We start from the raw sequence: 18,050 nt of genomic DNA, 5'->3' as shown, positions 1-18,050 counted from the left end.
ATCCCAAACCCTACCGATTTTAAAATAAACTTGCCCCCAAACCATGCACAACATCCGATCTGCCGAGCTGGGAAAAAGGTGAGGAAGGAGGGAAGGCTGCCTTTCTCCAGTTGGGTAAGGGAGGAGAATGGGGTGAGAAGGTCTTGCCTCTTCCTCTCCTCACTATCTTTTTCATGGGGTCCCTAATAGAGGCAGGGGTTTTTGTTTTTGTTGCTCTTCTCCCCTCCCCACTTTTCCCCTAAAGCACATTTTCACACACACCCCTTTCTATTATTTTCCCTATCTGTATCTTGACAGTGTTACAAGATTCTTTGTACCAAAAAGAACCCAACAACAACAACAGATTAGTACACATTATGATCTTCCTGGAAGGAATAATATTGCCATCGGCTTCCTGTACCTTTACAGATCACAGAACATGAATTTCACCTTTTAAAGTGTTTTTCTACTTGTCATATCTACAACAAAACTGAAGGGCTCAACAGAGCTTTCTCAGCATAGGCAAGATAAAGACCTACTTCAGTCTCACTGGGTTATAAAGATATAAAGATGTATTTGCAAGGTGGCATTGTGAAACAGGAGAGTGAAAAAGCTCTCTGAACTTTTCTTTTCATGTTATGTGTCCTTACCTCACAGATGTAATCTTACTATGGTTCAGTTTCAGATGTTTTAGATTAGGGAGATAAGTACCTGTAAGATCAGGAGAAAAACACAAAAATATCCAGATAAATACAGTAGTCTCTACATTACATATACACACACACCATCCTTGAAGACATACAGGGGGAAAACAGGTGTTCATCCCAAATGACAGTGAGACCACTGAACCAATGGGACTTGAATTAATGTTCCAACAAGTCCCATTCACTTAATGACTTCATTGTCGTTGGGACCATAATTGTTCTAAAAATAGTGGTTCCCCATTGTGTTAGGCTGATTCCTGAGGTGCAAGTACTTTCTCTGAAGAATAATAGAAAGAAAAAGATTACCAGGACTCTATTTGACATTACAAGTAGCAACATTTTAAAAGTTGTTTGAAAACAACTGTTTTGGCTAAAGTCAGTTCTCCTCCCACAGATGGCTTGCAAAAGGGGTTGCTGTTAGAGAGCCCGGTTTTGCCTCAAGTGAAACAGGATTTTAGTAAGGCTTTGTTGTTGCTATTTTTATTTTAAATGGATAGGAACATAAAAAAAAAACAACAGTAGAGCGTTTGCACAGACACACCCATATAGTCATCAAGATAACTTGCAAACAGACTTGTATATGGGTCATTCAATACCAAGTAGTTTAATTTTTTTAAGTTCTCACCATCATGTTCTCCAATTTTGTTCAATTTTTAGCTGAAGTACCAGTCAGGTGTTAAACTAAGTTTCCAAAATTTGAGGTCTTTAACTGCAATAGTTGCTGATCTAAACCTCCTTATCTGAAAGGTAGAACAGTCAACGTGCACACGACATTTAAGAAAATGCCATTTTTAGGGTCTAATAAAATTGAAACTAAATGTATAAAAATGGCTATTAAATTGAAATCCTGTACAGTTTTTTCTCCTGATTCTGATTAAATTAACATTATGTATGCAAAATCCAGAGGACAGGACCAATTTAATGTATTGAAAATTTTAAAAAGTAGATTGATTAAATATTAAAAGGAACTCCTTGAGAGTAAGAGTGGTTGGCAATGGAACCAATTGGCTACCAAAGTGGTGGTGGGTCTCCTGTTCTGGACATCTTCAAAAAGACGTTGCAGCGCTACCAGTTAGGGCTAATTTAGCTGGAAGGTTTTGGGCACAATGGTCCATGAGGCTTCTTCCAATTCTGATTCTATGTAACTCTTCCAGTCTAGCATTTTTGACTTTATAGTCCACAACATACATAACTTTGTTTGAAAATCAAGTTGCAGGTGTACAATGAAATATTGCAAAATGGTGTTCCTGTTATTTTTAAGTTTGCAATCTGTTCTACCAATTTTGCCTTTCTGCCAGTGGAATGGTGAGTGCTGGGACATTGAATCCTGCACCTGCAGCTCCTCATTTACCTTCCTCTCCATCTGATGAATAACCCTTCACAGCAGTTTTAAGGAACTTTGGGGAGGAGGGGAAGTGAACATCCCAATGCATTATTGGAAGTTGGTTTGCGTAATGTTGGATTCAGCCCATTGTCTGGGTAATGTTCTCAAAACCGCTTCCTTCAGAGTTATTGCTTTCATTTACATGCAAATTTACACAAATAAGCAATCAATAAAATGGCACAGCATGTAATTCCAAATGGGAGGAGGGAAGGAAGGAGAACCCAAGAGTCTTAAACTCATCTCTTAGTGTAAAAGGAACTAACAAATTAAAATGAAGTTATCACTTAACTTAGAAATTTGCCAATTTAAAGTGCCAGCTTAATAGCAGTTGTATTTAACTAAAATGATGGACTTAGTTGGAGTTTCACCAATAATTTTTCTCTAGAATTAAATTACCAGTTAATAAAATGAGCCACAGTGCTAAAGACTAAAGCATTTAATGGTTCTTTTTCCAAACACTGTTCTCTTGAATTTTAAAGAACAATTTCTTACTTTTGAAAAAGCCCTCTAGGGCTGGTGCATCATAAGAGTTAGGTCACCAAAAACTGGACAACATAGAAGGACATTAGTCATCTTGACATCTCTATGATTCTCCTTTAAACCAGATACCAAACAGAAACTGTTACTTCTGGAACTTTGTTGTGGTTCATGTAACAAATAGTATATCTCAAAAAGTATGAAATAAAACAATGAGATTAGAGGGGACACAGAGAAAATATCCTGTGGTTTGTTACATCTGTTGCTAAAGGTCTCACAGTTTTCAAAGCATCCACATGGCATTGCCCTTTCCACAGAACATCCAGAGGAAATATTCTGTACAACAAAACCTCCAAATTCATCGTGGAGACATTCCGGTACTTAACATGGATACATGAAATCACAAATAACAGTAAGCCCTACTAAAATGAAGGACTTCTGATCCAAGAATACTATAGAGTTGAACTATCTCTTTTGTGGTGGTGGGCTGAGAAAAGGGAATCTCCTGAGAATCTTAAAGCTTGGGCTGGCTCATCCCTGGAGTTACAGTCTGCCAAATTGCCTACCCTGCTTCCTTCATTCTTTCTCCCTTCCTTGCTAGCTGCAAATGTCTGAGTGGATTAAAACCACTTTTCCAAGAAATTGAATTGGGCAATAAATAAAAAATTGTGTTTCCAGAAATAATTTTTATTTGGAGGGGGTGATGATATGCCTTTACAGAAGGGGAAAGGGGAAAGAGAAGGAGATTTAGTGGGCTTGGTGAGAAATAGGATTTTGTAAAATTCCTTCTCGCCAAAGTGTCAAATGAAGGGGGAGAGAAGTAACATAATAGATGGGATTTCTTCCTTTTACTGTGGTAAGCCTTTGAGTGTAGTATTATAATGCAATTTAGGTCTTTTAAAATTGTTAATGATGAACTTAACACTTAATCCTTTTTCAATAAAACCCCCCTTCTTTAATCACAGTAGTTAATATTTTTAGGCCCTCTGAGTCAGGTTTTGTTGTAGAAGTTAACACGCATTTAAATAGAATCAAATCTACAAGTAGACACATTTACTGCAAGCATTTTAAACAATGTCCCTGGGTTTCAGGCACTGCTCATGAACAATATTCTTCACAGCCAAAAAAAATCTGGTACAAAAAATGTCTGTTTCAGTTTGCTATGGGAATACATTCTGTTCCATAAAATGTAATTGTTTTTGGACAAAAATACCCTATGCCATTTTGAAACATGATGCAAAGAAGCTGATATGAACATTCAGATGAGAAACAACTCCTTCCTATGCTGAAAGGTGGGTGGGTAGCAAATGCATGATCCTTCGGCCCTCTCCAGGAAGAATCAAGCAGAGAAAGCCTGGACTGGAAGGATTTGGTGCAATCACAGGCAGCTCACTGTAATGAAACCCAAGATGTAATTTGGGAATGCTCAGGGCCAAAACAGGAATGCAAACAAAAAACAGTGCTGCAAATCTCTGAAGTGCTCCTCATAGAAAACATTCTTTGTCATATCCATGATGCAAACAGTGAGGTATGGTGGGCATGCAGAGATTGGAATGAGAGGAACCCTATCAAAAATTGCAACCCCCCCCCCCTTTTGATTACACTGAAATAAAGGCATTTTAGGCATGCATCAGGCAATGTACAGAAGACACTGGCCTACTGCTGGAAGGACTGTAGCATTCAGTATTAAAGTACTGCAACTTCTGAACAACAGGCAGCCTGAAGAAATATTGTGGAGGGAAGCAAGAGGCATGCATATGGCCACTGATAAATAGGCTCCATTTCAGGATTTGTGTGTTGTGAAGGTTCGAATGCAATACACCAGGAACAGATCCAACCATTGATGAACAGGCAGAGTTCAGAGATAACTATCCATTCTGTCAGCATATGGGGAGCAAGACAGTTTTTTTCACCAACTTATTGCTGGCGGAGGCCTGCTATTCAAAGAATTAGTATATATTTGCACCATTCAACAGAACATGTGGTACATGCCTTTCCCCGCTTTTTTTCTGCAAAAGGTATGTAATAGATACGAAAACAAGCAGACAACTCCCCATTTTGTGGGAAATTTGCTTTAAAGCATCCAAGCAATATGGTGACACAGAATTGCCCTTCATAGTTGAATATTCTTCTCAATAGAGAGTGTTGGGGGAAAGAGGGCTGTGATACAAAATTACCTCACAATACTACTAATACTAGATTTCCCTGAAAATAAGTAAAAACAGCTGTTTTATTTCAGGATTTTTTTAGGTCTGTTTCCTAACTTTTGGGATTTCCAGTTGGAAGTGACAGTAATAATACAGTATAATAGGGACAGCATTTGTAAAACACAGAAATTCCAGTCGTGCATTTTTACTTTTATTTTTTTGCAGAAAAAGAAAGCTAATCAACCAACTAAACTTAATGTGTTGCTTCAAGTGAACATGTGTTTTCTGACTCTAGATGCTTGGGTACAATCATTTTGTTGTTCATTCGTTCAGTCGTCTCCGACTCTTCGTGACCTCATGGACCAGCCCACGCCAGAGCTCCCTGTCGGCCGTTACCACCCCCAGCTCCCTCAAGGTCAGTCCAGTCACTTCAAGGATGCCATCCATCCATCTTGCCCTTGGTCGGCCCCTCTTCCTTTTGCCTTCCACTTTCCCCAGCATAATTGTCTTCTCTAGGCTTTCCAATCATTTTAGACCCACAAATACTCCTGTTCACATGAGGCACATTTATCCTCTCAGCCTCACTGTCATGCCAATGGGATCAAGAAATACCCCAGATGTCACCCAAAGCCACTTCAGCCCTGGGATCTGACTTAATGCAGTTTATCTAAAACAGATTTTCAGGAAATTCTGATAGTTGAACTAAAGACTCATCCAGTTTAATATGCTATATAGAACTGAGTTTCTGTATTTAACCTTTTAACCTATCTTTTAATCTTACATATAAATTAGTGGTATACTTGGCTGTACACGTCTTAGACAGAACATTGTAAAATGGTATTCTAATTTGATAATTAAATAACACATTTCAAACTTTGGCTGAACCTTTACTGTCACGAAGATTACCAAATTAGCAAGTCATAACCTCTAGAACAGTGGTTCTCAACCTGTTTTGGCCTACAACTCCCAGAAATTCCAGCCAGTTTACCAGCTTTTAGGATTTCTGGGAGTTGAAGGCCAAAACATCTGGGGACCCACATGTTGAGAACCACTGCTCTAGAATATAAGGGATGACAGCAACAATGAATATAAAGATAAGTGACTCATTTTGAAGAGCCAGTGTAGTAAAGAGTCCAGAATTTCTTTGAGCTTTTAACAACAGATTATGACTCAGCCATGGAAAATCAATGGTCTTGGGTGAGTCATGCCTTCTCAGTCACAGAGGAAGAAAAAGGCAACCCCCCTCTGAACAAATCTTGCCAAGAAAACCCTATGTTAGAAATGATTGCAAGGTATAGAACAACAACAACAACAACTCTTGGATTTCAAAAGATGGCTCACCAGGTGATATTCTGAAGATATGAGTTTGAAAAGCTGAACAGACTTGGTACCAGGCCTGTAGCGAGGGGGTGGTTTTAGGGGTTCAAACCCCCCCCCCCCCGAAATGTTTCAGATTTTTTAAAAAAACCTGGTTTACTCATGCATTTTAACTGGTTAACGAAATCCCCATGCTAAGTCTATGAGATGCAAAAAATTAAGAGTCCCTCCAGAACTGCAAGCACTATCTCAAGCAAATATTGACAATTTATTCACACTGCCATTACTTGCAGCAATAGCCGATGTAGTGAAGCAACCAAGTTGGGGGTGTGTGTGTTGAATGCTCTCATTAAGGAGGCCAGACTTGGTGGAGGTGGTTGACAAGGGCGGAGCTGCAGGCTATTGAAGGTTGCTCTGTCCCCTGCTGTGCTCTTTGCTTCAGCGTGAGCTAGGAGGCAGGTTTCAACCCCCCCCCCCTGAAATTTTCAACCCTCCCCAAAATTCCCCCCCCCTGAAATTTTAACCCCCCCCCCCCAAATTCTCAACCCTCCCCGAAATTTTTTTCTGGCTACGGCCCTGCTTGGTACCATTGGGTTTGACAGTCACATGGCTAATATCAAAATGAATTTACAAGAGTTCACATATATCCAATATAATGCCTATTTTCCTAGCTGGAAAAAGTGCCATTCATGCCTAGCTAGGAGGGATCTGGTAAACTGAGAATCTGTACCTGGGATATTTCTATGCAAAGAACCATAATACTTTGTTTATGTTTATATATTCCTGTTAAAGGTGACCAACTTTTGAACTTACTGATGCAATGTATAAAGTCATATACTAATATATGGTGCAGAGTACACAATTTTACAGAGACTCTTGTTTAATATTAACATGTTCTCTATAACGCTTTGGCTTGTCCTAAGGACCATCTTGGGAGAGGGGGATAATGGCAGGGAAAGACAGGCACTGCACAATACCTCAGCTTAGCGCTGGCACAAATGTAAAGGTTATTTTGAAATAATCTTAACACTAGATATTCATGTCACACATTAACTTGCATGATCCTTGAACCATTTTGAAATGGAAACAAGCCCAAATATACTCCCACACACATATCTGAATTATCAAAAGTGATTGAAGAAGATATCAGAACAACAAAAATGGCCAGCGACTCTCTTGGATTCCCACTTAACAGGTTAACATTAGGACAAAGTAACTGTGTGTAATTAGAAAACCTACTGCTTCATATTATTAAGTATGTTTGTTGCTCACAGTACAGGACACATAAACACTGGTGGTAAAACCTACTGTTTATCATTACTGTGATCATGTATACTAATATCACTGTTTAGAGAAGAGTGATTGCACTTGTATACACCAAACAGCATTATCTATGCTAGAGGTGGGCAGTATTGCCTTGAAGCCACCTGTAGCCAGAGACCCTGGAAATGTTTTTAAGCTGAAATAGTTCAACATTGGCAGGTAGGCTGCTATTAATTTTGTCTACTTACGGATACTTGGAAGAGGGACAAATTACTTCTCCTATTAATTATCATTCTGACATTTTTTAACATAAAGTCTATTAAAAGCTCAATGTGTATTTAGTGCCCTCCATGTTTTCAGTTAAACTTATTCCTATGTAAATAGCTCACAGGCAGCATTTATTATTACTAAGTGACAATTACCGTCTTGAGATGCCTTACTGCTTTATCATTTAGTACACTTATTATTCATAATGCCTGAATAGTCTTTGCCACATAGAAGTCTTGGCAGTCCATTTTTAATATCATTCCAGAGGATCTCACTCCCTATAGCCTAGTCTTAGGGGGAGTATCTCAAGCACTGTTCCCAATTCTCATTTTTGTTACTATCCATGTTTGATACAACCCTGGGTTTAGTACACTGACAGGATAAATAAGCAAACTACTAAATAGAATGGACTTAGAATATGAGTGTTAAATATTTTTTCTGCATATGTGAATTTGACAACTATGATATTTTCATTTTCAAGAATGAGCCAGGATCATTTTGTCATTTTTTTTAATCCAGAAGGAAGGCAGCCTCAGACATACAATCTATTTAGTGAAGCTGCCAGAAGGTAAAAACCAAATTAAGTTGAAGGCACGCTATTCTGACTAACATGATTTGTGGTTCTTATTTAAAGAAGTCTGGTACTATTATGGATGAGTTTACCAGCCATTATTTTACAGTAATAGTTTACTCAGCTTGCTTTGAATATGGAGTCAGCCCTCCACACTCACTAGGGTTAGGGGCATATAAAAGGGGAAAACTGTAAATAAAGAAATTGCTATTTTTTAACCTGAAAGAACACCTCTCTGGGAATGTTAGGTCTTCCAGCATGTCTTTATGGTCCAAAGTTTGAAAAAAACAGACCATAGAATCACAGATTCTTCAAAAGGATCCATGAATAATTAAATCTACAAAATTCTAAATTGCCAATGTGGAGGGACAACTGTAACTCATCTGTCAGTGATCAACATTCAGTAATGAAAATTTAAAAATCCACACAGAACAGGAACTAGTCCAATTGGGGAGCTTCTACCCCTTTGATATTAAGAAGGCTTAAACTCCAGCTAAGAAAAGGCTATGAGGGTTTCAGTAAGCACCAAATGTTTTCTCACCAAAGTTTCCCAGGCTGTTCTCTTTTGTATCGACACGCATTTCTAGGACCCTCACTTGTTGCAGATCATCTAACCCTGTCAGTGTTCTCTGCAATGATAACAAAAGGGTAATTATGAAATTTTGCATTCTTTATCATGGAATTCCATAAAGAAGCTTGTATTCACTGAGCAATTCAGGTCTATGCAGAAGACTCTGAGGAGACTGAATACTTGATTTCTAGTAAAAGGGTGAAGAGTACAGCTATCAATAATTTTAGGTGCTGTGGCAATTTACAAGTTAATGCACGTAAAAAAGAAGTGCAGGCAACTTCACTATAGCTATGCTGGGTAAGGACTTTGTATCCCAATGCCTGCAGTGCTCAGCTACAGATACAGCACAATAGGGAAGTGGGACGTGTAGTCCTATAGCTGTTATTGTTCTATAATTCATATCATCCCTCACATCACTGTTTGCTAGATCTGATGGGAATTACATTCTAATAGCTTTTGGAAGATAATACTTTTCCCACTCCCACATTTGAAATTTCTGATAATCTTTGAACACATAACCTGCAAAAATAAGGGAGAAAGTATCACAACTATGATGAGAAGCACATCAGGATTATCACATTTTTTTCTTTCTGAAGATGCCTTAGCATTGGTCTTCACCCCATAAAAATGGAAATTGAAGGCTTTGCAGAAATCACACAGCCAAAGTTTTATATTCCATTAAAGAAACCGACTAAAGTCTCAAGTTATAACCAGGGTTAGCCCTGCTTAATTTCCAAGACCAGATTGGTGCCTTTAGAGCAGCCATGGGCAAACTTCAGCCCTCCAGATGTTTGGACTTCAACTCCCACCATTCCTAACACCTGGAGGGCCAAAGGTTGCCCATGCTTGGTTTAGAGTATTAAGGTCTTGAGCCCAAATGTGTGTATGTGTGTAATTAAACACATCCTAATAGATTCACATTCTTTCCAATAATATATCAGATATGGTGGGAGAAAATAAATTGGGGGGGGGGGAGGTGCTGTTCCATAAAGGAGGACAAAAGCTATGAAAAATTAATATGACCTGACCAGTAGAAACCCTAGTAGTCACCAACATTTATCTCCTTAAACACTACCCCATTAAACTCTCTTTCTAAAACAAGGGTATTTGTACTCAAAGTAGACCTTTTAAAGCTAGAAATAAATATATCTACTATGAATTACCTCCCATGGGGCTTTTAACAATAAGAGTTCATTGAATTCCATCTTTGGATGGAAATACTGATATTAACTCCATTTATTGACTGTGTTATGATTATTTGGGATGATAAAGGTTACAGTCTAACCCATCTGACTGAAACCCAGTTGGGGGATCATTCAGTATACAGCACTATGGAGAGTCAACAACAAGATTTCAGACACTCAACTGTAGGATGGAACAGCAAACTTTATCAAGTATATCAGTTTTAAAAAAAATGGTCACACCCAAGAGTGAGGAGCAATAGGACCCAAAGTACTGAAAGAAGAAAGGAAATACAGGCACACAAGATTTCAAAATGTTTTTCTTAGTGAAATACTAGAAGAGAAAGAAATTGTTCCCAGATATCAAAACAAGTTAAGAAATATGGTATAAATGTGCTGAGGAAAAAATACTTTCTGCAACTCAACCATTAAGGAGATCCAACTACTAGAAAGGCAGAGTGAAAATTTGTTTGTAATCATTTATTTGAACAGCACTACTATTTATATACTTGAAAAAAGCCAAGGGAAGTTAACAACATGAAAGCAGCTGCTTCATCATGAACATTAAAAGGGTGTAGCAAACATAGCTTGTGTTTCCTTGACAATGTTACAGTTTTAAAGGAGGAAGTGTTTGCTCCAACAATGCCAACTCATAAAGAACTTCTCAGGATAAATGAAAGTCCATATTTGGTTAAAAAATAACGTAACTGTCAGCGATAACACTGAACAGTTAAACCACAGAAGCTGAACCTTCACCAAACACAACTCTGACTTGGCTGAAATGTTTCAGAAATCACACCAGGATCAAAAATTTGGAATACTTTTATTAGTTTTGTTAGATGAAATAATGAAAAGTTTTCAGTTTCCTTTAACAGAGAAGAACATGAAAACATTTCAACTTTGGAAAGTTTGTACAAGATGATAAACTGATGCCTGGCACCAGAAAGATTAAATACATGCATATAAGGGCCAGTAATGTATGTTGGAAATGCAGTCATTAAGAGGCAATCCACGGTCATACATGATGGGCAGTGATAAGAAATTCTGGACTCAGATCCACAGTTTGATGGAGGACACTTTCAAATTAAAAATTCGTATGAAACCTGGGTTCTTTGGTTTGATGGATATTTTTATATTTTCCCAAAATATATTTATGGCTGCCAGACTGCTTTATGTATAAATGGAAGGATACAGCTATATCACCTAAGAAGATTGGATGCTGAAATTGACAGAGGTGAATAAACTCGTGACTTTTTTATAAAATATGGGAATTGTTGTTGCCTATAGGGGTTAGTGAGGGAGATTATCCACATTAGGATTTCAAGAACTGTAGGATTGAGTGATTAAGTGGAATTATAATAAGTGGACAATTATAATCCTTTACCAGGAATCCAGAAGTCAGTGGTCTTTCTTCCCATTCTTTTCGTAGTGTAGAACATTACTTCGGTAGGTTAGTAGCTTTATTATGTGTACTGCATTTGCCTTATATTTACTTAATGTTTATATTTTTCTCCTGAAATATTGTTTTATACTATAAAAATGTGTTCTTGGGGTTATTTTTAAAATTTCCACCTTCAGAAATTAGAATTAGAATCAGAATTAGAATCAGAATTAGAAAAGAAAGTGATATCGAATATTTATAACATATTACTTACCTGGCTGACTGAAAAAGAACAGGTTAAAAACTGTATGATAAAGTGGGCTCAAAATTTAAGAAGACCAATTCAAATGAGGGAGTGGGAACAGATGTGGAACAAAAAATTAAAAAATTGGATAAAAATGTTCCACAGATGGTACACCACACCGAAACAATTGGCTAAAATGTATAAAACAGTTTCTGATAAGTGTTGGAAATGCCTGGAACAGGTTGGCTCCTTCTACCATATGTGGTGGACTTGCAAAGAAGCAGTAAAGTTTTGGAGGGTAATTCATGAAGAGACACAAAAGATTTTAAAAAGAACATTTATAAGAAAACCGGAGTATTATTTGTTAGGTTTTACAGATTTAGATCTACAACTGACGGAACAAGAGGATAAACTTTTTACATATATGACGACTGCCGCCAGAATTGTTTTTGCTAGAGAATGGAAGAAAGACTCAGCACCACCCGTACAGGAATGGGTGGAAAAAATCAGAGAAATAAAGGACATGGATGAATTGACTTTTTTGTTGAAGAAAAATACAGGTATGATACTAAGAAGAACGAATTGGGATAACCTCCATGAATATCTGGACAATTTGGGAAAATAAGAAACAAGAGAGACAATTTCTTTTTGAACTTATTTTATATTTTTGAATAATAAGAAGATATGATCCAAGAAGATGGAATGGAAGTCAGTTTTTTTTTCGTTTTTTTTCTTTTCTTTTTTTGTGTGTTTTTTGTGTAATTTTGTAGATTTTTTTATTTTTTTCCCTTTTTAATTTTTTTTTTTAGGGGTTGTTTGGGATTTTAGTATATTTTTTTGTTTCTTCTTTTTTCTCCTTTTTTTCTTTATTTCCTCACTTTCCTATACTTTATTGTTCTCACTCTTTCGTTGTAATCTATATAAAAATTAATAAAAAATTCTAATTAAAATTTCCACCTTCAGTCTGAAGTGGTACAGTTGTGCAGTAAGTTTTTTAAAAAATTGTTTTATTGGTTTTTCCCACTCCCACCCTCCCCTCCTTGTACATGCCATTTATACATCAAACTACAGAAGTTACATTTGAAATATCAGTCTCAGTCTTAATTTTTCTACTCCACATCTTAACACATTCTCTAAATAATTCCTAACTGGTTCCCACATCCTCTTAGTTGTTGTAATCTTTTCAATTTTATCTATATTATTCCATTTGCAATTTGCTATTTCCACATTTAACATATTAACTATATAGTTAAACCAATTAATCAGCGTCCATTTTGTTTTGTCTTTCCAACCCCTCACTAAAACAATTTATGCACACACGATTAATTTGTCAACCATTTTTTCCTTTTGTATATTCTTCACTCCTGTTATCCGTGCACATGCCAGTAGCCAGGATTTTGATTCGGGGGGGGGGGGGGGGCTGAGTCTGAGTGAAAGAGGGTCTACCCTAGCAAACCTTTTGTATCATTACCCCAATACCCCAATGCATATGGGATATATTGAGTACGGTGATCAGATCATGATATGAATAAACATAACAGTTTAAATAATGCACCAGTAAGGCCTTTTCGCGAACCACCATGAGAATTTCGGGGGGGGGGGGGGGGCTGAAGCCCCCAACCCCCCCCCCCCCCGGCTACATGCCTGTCCATGCATGTAGTACATTTCTATTAATTATTACTATTTGTAAATTTAACATTCTATTGATTTCCCCTTCAATCATTTCCCAGTATTCTTGCACTTGATCACATTCCCATATCATATGATTAAACACCCCTCTTTGTTCACAGCCATGCCAACACCTGTCCTTTATCCCTGGTACAAAGAGTGAAAGTTGTGCAGGAGCAGTTGTGCAATAAGTGAAATCCAACATGACTTCTGATACTATGCTTTATCAAAATTCTCTGCCATCTTTTGTTTGGTTCTTTAGTCAACAAAGGACATCTGCCTTTTGCCTGGAGGCAGTTATTTTCTCAAGAAAAATTATTTCACACAGCAAAATCAAACTGTATTTAAAAATAAAAGCAAATGAGTTCTTTCCTTTTAATTATTTAAAAAGAAAACTGAAGAGAGGGAGACCACAATAGCCTTGCTGAAATTCTTGAAATACAAAGAGTATTGGTACAGTTCTATTTTTGTTTTATTTCTTTGCATATTTTCAGCTACTCTCATCCCAACAAATGCAGTATATTGTCTAGCTACCCTCCGCTGATATCAGCCCATCTTAAGCTTTCCTCAGCTTTTAACTGATATGCAAGTAAATAATGCATGGCACAATGTAAAAACAAAAGAACCACTAGGGAATCTGCCTCATTTTTTTCTACAGTGCTGCTATTTTATGACTAAAAATATTATGCAAATATTAAGTGAAAATTTTCAGCATATTCTTTATTCTGAACACAAAGAACACAGTAAGCTGGACCCAGTAAAAGTTTCCCAAGGCCTCCTGGAGTCCTAGTCTAGCACTCAAACCACTTCACTCCATTGACTTTCACTATAGATCCATTAACATGATATTAACTTACCAACTTATCAGGAGAAAGATATTCATCCACAATTTGTTCCTCCTCTTCTTTAATGGATGGACTTGGATTTAGCTGACTTTGCCAATCAAATTCTGTAACTCGAACTGTTCTTGACCCTGCCCTCAAACATCTTTCTAATTGCCGTTTTAGCTCCATCTCAGAGTTCCCTAAATATCAGCAACACAAAAACAGAAGTTAGGTTTTTAGTCTTTGTATTTCAGAATCAGTCTAATTCTAGGGTCATTCTAAAATCCTGCAGTGGTATAGAAAACCAATTTCTAATCCAAACCTTACATTCATAGCAGGTCAGCCTTTCCCATACTGGTTTCCCACAGGTAGAGATCCACTGTGCTAAAATGTTACCACTTGCAGGTCTCAAAATGAAATACTGGGATGGTGGAAGGTGCAGATGTTTCTCATGCACAGTCCTTCCATGCGCTTAAAGGGGCCTGGATTGGGTCCTTCAATCAATATTGAGCTGGCTCATATAATCTCCCCCTTTGGATTCAGTGAGGCCCACAATGTTAAAAGACTGAAAGAAGATCCACAATGGTTGAGCAAAGAGGACCCATAATGTTAGACGGTATGACAAAGTCAACCCCTTTTTTCGTTGGCCAATGTGATCTCCCTTAAGTGGAGGGAGACAATTTGGCACTTTCTCCAACCTGAGTTTGAGTGCTTTCTATAAAAAGAAACTCTGCTAACATTTTATTATGACAATGCAAAAATTATAAATAGAATAGAAATCTTTCATTCTGTTATTATTATTATTATTATTATTATTATTATTATTAACTTTATTTGTACCCCGCTAGCATCTCCCGAAGGACTCGATGCGGCTTACACGGGCCGAAGCCTCAAAACACAATACAATAGAAAACATAACACAACAATAAACAAAGCAAATCAAAACAATTAAGCAAAATAACCACAATGAACAATACATCAATACATCAAGACACTATTAAAACTGGTTCGGCCGGTGCAATGGGGTACAGGGGTTAAAAGTGCTGAGATGGCAGGAGGAACGTAGGATTAAAAGTGCGGTGTGCAGCAACATTGGTTGTGCTAAAGTGCTTCTAGGACTTGGGATGGGGATTCCTAATCTGCGAAGGCACATCGGAACAGCCAAGTTTTTAGGTTCCTTCTGAAAACTGCTAGAGTAGGGGCCTGACGAAGCTCTTTTGGAAGGGCATTCCAAAGTCGGGGGGCCGCCACAGAGAAAGCCCTGTTCACTTTGAGTTATCTGGAAAAAACTGTTTTATGGTTTTGAACCCAAGACAATGCCACTAAAGAGTTAATGAACACATGTGAAACAAAAAGAAACAAAGTGATTTATTTCAGCACTTCAGTATACTGCAGTTGCATTACAAAATGTGCTTTCATCTTTGAAACATATCTTAGAGCAGCACTTACTTATGGTTTTGACAAGTAGATCAATTTGTGGTTTAATATCCAAAGTTACGCTCCTGGTTTTTATACTTCCAATATCGATTTGTTACTTGTAACTCTTATAGAAATGAATTAGTTGGCAGAACAGTATTTCATGCCAGAAAACGAATCCAAAACTGAAGATTCAATAATATAAATTTAATAGTGAACAATTAAACAGACCACTCAAATTCAGAACCCATACACAGAGGACAAATAAAATGTTACTTTTTAGTTTTTCAAGACAATTATACTTATTACAGGCAAGAACAGAACAGATGGAGATGCAATCGTTCTTTGAACTAAGACTATTTCCAACATAAATTTTAGCACATCTAGCAGGAGATAATGAGAATTCTTTCTGGCAAAAGTTTTGAAATGTAAAGTAATAGTGAATAGGTATTTGAGGTTATTAAGGCCTGGCAAATCACTAAAGTGAAAACGTTTCCCTGTTAAGTATGCACTAGTATGCAAATAAGTATTTTATCATTTCTTAAACAAAAAAAAGTCATTTTCAGTTTCTGTAATCCAACAGAACTCTTAGACTCTTAGCTCCAACAAAGAAAATAAAGACAGTGTATAATTTTATGCACTATCTAGTTGTTTGGTTAATTCATTTAGACATTTATACTCCACCTTTCTGTGATAAAAATCAACCAAGCTCAAGGTTGCTAACAAATAAGGATATAAATTGAAATGATACAATCAATTAAGAGACATCAGGGTTTATATATACAATTGAATGGCTTATTGGCCTACGCATTTTGACTAACCCTGTATACTAGCTGTGCCCTGCCACGCGTTGCTGTGGCCTATAGTAAAGCTTATCAAAGTTGAGGTAGATATCTGGACTATTATGAAAGAGAGGTCCCTACCTATTCCTTCCCCCTTTTCCTCCCCCTTTCTCTCCTTTCTTCCTTCTCTACCTCTTTCTTTCTTTCCTTCTTTCACTACTTGGTTTCATCCTTCTCTCTTTCCTTCATTCCCTCCCCCTTTCTTCCTTTGCCTTTCTTCCCTCCCTGTTTGCTTCCTTCTTTCACTTTTTATTTCCTTTTATTTCACCACCATCATAACAATAACAATAATGCAATGCATTGCCTCTGGGACCTGACACCTCTCCCATTCCCCCTAAAAGGGTCTCATAGGAACAATAGCATAATAACAATAATAGAAATAACAACCTTTACCCGCCACGTGTTGCTGTGGCCAATCTTCCCTCTTTCTCTCCTTCTTTCCCTCCCTCCCTCCCTCCCTCCCTCCCTCCCTCCTTCCTTCCTTCCTTCCTTCCTTCCTTCCTTCCTTCCTTCTTTCCTTCCCATCTTTCCTTCTCCTCTTCTTTCTCTATCTCTTTCCTTCCTTCCCTCTTTTTCTTTCTCTTCTGCTGTCTCTCTTTTCTTTCCTTCCATCTTTCCTTTTATTTCCTTTTCTTCTTCCTCTAACTTTCCTTCCTTCCCCCTTTTTCTTTACCTCCCTTTCTCTTTCTTCCTTCTTTCCTTCCTTCCTGTCTTTCCTAGATTTTGACAGGGCGGGAAGGGGCGGGGTGGGGTTTGGAGGTGGCCTGAAGTAAAAGGAGGTAAGATTGGGGCAGGGGAGTGATGGAGCGTGGGGTTGCGTGTGTGTGTGCGGCGGCGGGGGGAGTGATGGAGCCTGGGGTTGCTTGTGTGTGTGCGGCGGCGGGGGGAGTGGGGTTGCGTGTGTGTGCGGCGGTGGGGGGAGTGATGGAGCGTGGGGTTGCGTGTGTGTGTGCGGCGGCGGGGGGAGTGGGGTTGCGTATGTGCGTGCAGCGGCGGGGGGAGTGATGGAGCCTGGGGTTGCGTGTGTGTGTGCGGCGGTGGGGGGAATGGGGTTGCGTGTGTGTGCAGCGGTGGGGGGAGTGATGGAGCGTGGGGTTGTGTGTGTGTGTGCGGCAGGGGGTGTGTGTGTGTGGGAAGTGGCGCGGTGGGGCTTGGAGTGGGCATGGTTTCCGCAGAGGGAACGTTGGCCGGAAGGCCATGTGCGCGCGCAATGGAACTTGCGGCTGGGCGCCAATGCGCATGCTCAGTTGTTTTGCCGTTTTGTGAGTGTGTTGTGTTGTTTTTCATTTTGAGTAGATATGTTTGTACCTTGTGGGTTATGTTATGGGCATGGGAATTTTGGTTAAGTTTCGTTGGGGTTTTTTTGAGTTTTGTTCTTTTGCCGTTTTGTGAGTGTGTTGCTATGTTGTTTTTCATTTTGAGTAGATATGTTTGTACCTTGTGGGTTGTGTTATGGGCACGGGGATTTTGGTTAAGTTTCGTTGGGGGATTTTTGAGTTTTGTTGTTTTGCCGTTTTGTGAGTGTGTTGCTGTGTTGTTTTTCATTTTGAGTAGGTATGTTTGTACCTTGTGGGTTATGTTATGGGCACGGGGATTTTAGTTAAGTTTCGTTGGGGGATTTTTGAGTTTTGTTGTTTTGCCGTTTTGTGAGTGTGTTGTTGTGTTGTTTTTCATTTTGAGTAGGTATGTTTGTACCTTGTGGGTTGTGTTATGGGCACGGGGATTTTGGTTAAGTTTCGTTGGGGGATTTTTGAGTTTTGTTGTTTTGCCGTTTTGTGAGTGTGTTGCTGTGTTGTTTTTCATTTTGAGTAGGT

General features: G+C 38.4%; 1 protein-coding gene across 4 annotated transcripts in view; it reads right to left on the bottom strand.

Annotated features, from left to right (window-relative positions):
* The window catches only part of LRRC56 (leucine rich repeat containing 56), a 52,830-nt gene that overhangs the window by 25,050 nt on the left and 9,730 nt on the right, over positions 1–18,050 (bottom strand). For all 4 annotated transcript variants that reach the window (XM_060769531.2, XM_060769542.2, XM_060769552.2 and 1 more), the window contains 3 exons: positions 14,012–14,178; positions 8,651–8,738; positions 630–690 (listed from right to left, as the gene is read on the bottom strand). In XM_060769531.2, coding sequence (XP_060625514.2) covers positions 630–690; positions 8,651–8,738; positions 14,012–14,178 — 316 coding nt within the window. The remainder of the gene's footprint in view (positions 1–629; positions 691–8,650; positions 8,739–14,011; positions 14,179–18,050) is intronic.

This window comes from Anolis sagrei, chromosome 1 (assembly GCF_037176765.1).
Source record: "Anolis sagrei isolate rAnoSag1 chromosome 1, rAnoSag1.mat, whole genome shotgun sequence".
Lineage (NCBI taxonomy): Eukaryota > Metazoa > Chordata > Lepidosauria > Squamata > Dactyloidae > Anolis > Anolis sagrei.
The sequence above is the reverse complement of the archived record's forward strand: the minus strand, read 5'-3'. Positions and strand labels throughout refer to the sequence as shown.